Source organism: Sceloporus undulatus, chromosome 2, assembly GCF_019175285.1.
Source record: "Sceloporus undulatus isolate JIND9_A2432 ecotype Alabama chromosome 2, SceUnd_v1.1, whole genome shotgun sequence".
In the NCBI taxonomy this organism is placed as follows: Eukaryota; Metazoa; Chordata; class Lepidosauria; order Squamata; family Phrynosomatidae; genus Sceloporus; species Sceloporus undulatus.
In genome coordinates, this window is record NC_056523.1 from 135160158 (window position 1) to 135163458 (window position 3301).

The following is a 3301-nucleotide window of genomic DNA, read 5'->3' on the forward strand; positions in this document are numbered from 1 at the left end:
AGTCAGATTACCTTCTGCCCAGCTCTTTCTAGGTGGCATTGCACCAGCTGTATACACACACCGGCTCCTAACTTGTTTCTGGGCCTCTTAGCTAAGTTATCTAAAAAAAACTACCTCCTTTCTGTAATGAACCTGCCTGTAGTTTTCATTTGTCTTCCAAGTTAGATGCCTCACCACTAAGAGAGATTAAGTTGATGAGGATACAGAGTAGGTCCTTTTTTGTAGCAGTGTCTGGTTTCATTGAGGAACGAGGTCAAGTTACTTGGCCTCCTCATCTATGTCTAGTTTTAGCTGGGCAGTCAAGACTGTTTGGTCCAGGTGTTTCAAGTATTTTTGGTTCAGTCCATGGATGTTTTTAAAATGGTTTGTGGTATTCTTAATTTGAGACTATTTCCTTTCAAGTGGAAAATACATAAAAATGAGACTAAAAACAACAAGAAAAGCGAATTGAAGAAGTCATCCCCTGAATGGGATTTTATTTAAGAGGATGAAAATTGTAGTCAGGTAATAAGACCAAACAGACATACAATCTCCAGCAATTCTCTCTTTTTCTCCAGTTTAATTCCATTCAATGCCAGTGTATCTATGTTTTTATTCCAATACGCAAAATATCATTCTACAGCTCTTCATCATTTCCCACTGTGACAGAACAAATGATGTTTATCTACTGCTCAACTTGGTAAAACTAGAGCATCTAAGTGGCTGCAATTAATCTCCAGAGCACCTTTGAGTTAGAATCCTGAAAAGCATTGCTCACAAACACAGTCCACTGAGAATGATGGGACTTAGTTCCCAAAAAACGAGTTGAGGATGTGCAGTGTTTCTTTTGTATTTCTACCCAACACAACTGTTCATTCATACTCCCATTCTACAGAACAGAAGCCCAGCTGAAATAGAGTAATCTGCTGGCCCACCTCCCCAAGAGTTTACAGCTCAGGAGCGGTTTCAGTCACCATCTCCCAGGAGGCAAATCTGGCAATCTTGTCCCTGGACTACCGTGTCTGTCACAGAAATCAAGAGAGCATATAAACCTACATAAAACTCAGCGGGGTGGATGTCCTAAAGACATGATGCCAGGAGCATAAAAGCAGGATGTGAAACCAAGAAACTGTGTAAATATCTGCCAGCCAAGTTTCAGTGTGTGTGTATGTTTGTCTTCTCATTCCACCTCTTTGCAGCAAAGGATAAAATACATTTTTAAAAAAGCACACACCTCACAAATATTTTACTTTTATTTTATTAGACACAATACTTGAAATACTTTTTAAAAATAACCCAAATCAGACACAGACTCTGAATCCTTTGTTCCATAACACATAAGCAGAAATTCCTCAGACCCTGGTTAGCTCAGTGTTAACCAAATCTGAGCAATAAATAGCATGTGCATGCAAAGGGTCAGTGTGGAAATTAAAAGTTAAAAAAAACTCAATAGTTTGTTACATGCGCAGGCACGCACGCACGTGCACACACACACACCTCTTGTTCACAACACATAACTGTTGTTCGGTATACAGACAGAAAAAGTTTCTTTCCAATCTTCCAGTGTATAGAATCTGTTTGGTCACTTACGAAATAAACATGGCAAATGGATGTTGTGTTTCCTAAGGGATCCCACAAATCCTTCTTTTCTGGATTCCTGCAGCTTGTCACCATCAGCCACCTTGCCTGTTTGGTCACTCATCCCTCCTTTGCCCTGACCAAAGTCCATGACCCAAGGGTATCAATCAGGAGAAGAAGGTAGATGTATGCTCTTAACAGTGCGGCCAGGAGGAATCAGGGCTACCTGATTTTGGGGTCACAACTCAAAAATGAAGGCATGAAAAAGACACAAATACCTGTGGCTTTCCGGCACTTGAGCTGGAATCACTGTGTTCATGAGGGCAAGTCATGACAAATTCACAAATAGCTTCTAACCCCCCCCCCCCAAAAAAACCCACACAAATGATGACTTAGTACCATAATGCTGACTGCGGTGGTGGTGGTTGGAACAGGGTCTCTGGATGGAGAGGCTGCCTGAGCTATATACACCTGTACATATGTCTATCCCTATGTATGTCACTCTCCTCTAGTTCAACAGACAGTGCAACTGTTGGCTTTGTTCATGGGGGGCCGGAGGGGAGGCTCTTTGGGGAAGGTCTCCCTTCTCCTCCGCAAGGCAGGGCTCAGCCGGCTGGGCAGGTTGGCTTGCTGGAGAAGCTCCCTGAAGACCTCCATCACATTCTCGTTCTCCTTGGCCGATGCCTCCAAGAAGCGGCTGTTCCAGTCCAGCTCCACTAGAGAAAGGGCATCTTCAGGCAGCACCTGCCTGAGCCCGCCAGCATCCGCCTTGTTGCCCACCACCACGATGGGGGGGAACTTGTCCTCTTTCAGCTCCAGGATCTCCTCATGCAATGCCTTCACACACTCAAAGGACTCAGCATCGTCCACGGCGTAGACCAAAGCGAAGGCGTCACTGTTCTGGATGGAGAGCTTGCGCATGGCTGGGAAGGAGTAGCTTCCACTGGTGTCCAGGATCTCCACCTTGATGGTGGCCCCACTCACCTGGTACTCCTTGCTGTGGAGCTCTTCCACCGTCCGCCGGTGCTTGGGCTCAAAGGTGTCCTGGAGGAAGCGCTGGATCAGGGCCGTCTTGCCCACCCCGGCCGCACCTAGGAAGACCAGGCGCACCTGGCTCTTCTCCTTCACTGCCAAGGACATGATGCTTCGAGAGGGGGGTTTCTCTGGGGGCAAAGAGAAGAGAGGCTTTGGTTACTGGTCCACACCTTGTGGTAGGAAGAAGTTCCACGTGCTGGTCTTCTGGTGGCTTCCAAGTGTGCAGCTTCTCCTTGCCCTGTGGCTCACCAACTTCTCCTATGAATGGAAGTAGATTTCCAGTCTGTGAGCTCTCAGCTCCCATTTATTTATGCTGCCTAGACACACACTGACACACACTCGCACTGAGACACAAATGAGAGGAGGCTGGACTGTCTCCTCCAATCTCTGCTCTGGGGAATGCTGGGCTGGGTGGGCAAATGGGGAATGAGGGGGGAGAGAGAGGGAAGGAGGCTCTGGGCCAATCAGAGGAAAGCTGTCCTTCAAAGCCAGACACACACAGACAGACATAACCAGAGCCAGGAGAAAGGAAAAGAGAGGCACAGACACAGCAGACACAGCAGGCGGGGGCAGCCAGGGCTCCTTTGGTACCAGCACGTCCTCCTTTTCTAGGACCCATCCTCCATTTCCACCTTCTGCCCAGGAAGAAATCCCTAAAATCCTCCATTTTGAGCAGAAGTTAAAAAGCAGGGCTTGACCTTGCTTTGAG

The 3301-nt window shown here is 46.9% G+C and overlaps 1 protein-coding gene across 1 annotated transcript; it reads right to left on the minus strand.

Moving 5' to 3' along the window:
• Window positions 1-1253: 1253 nt before the first annotated feature.
• Window positions 1254-2928, minus strand: LOC121923212 (GTP-binding protein Rhes-like). Its single transcript, XM_042453416.1, has one exon. It carries the CDS (start codon window positions 2695-2697, stop codon window positions 2071-2073), a length of 627 nt encoding a protein of 208 aa, XP_042309350.1. The 5' UTR covers window positions 2698-2928; the 3' UTR covers window positions 1254-2070.
• Window positions 2929-3301: the final 373 nt, after the last annotated feature.

Coding starts and splice junctions, on each gene's coding strand:
- LOC121923212 (XM_042453416.1), bottom strand. CDS start 2,697: ATGTCCTTGGCAGTGAAGGAGAAGAGCCAGGTGCGCCTGGTCTTCCTA.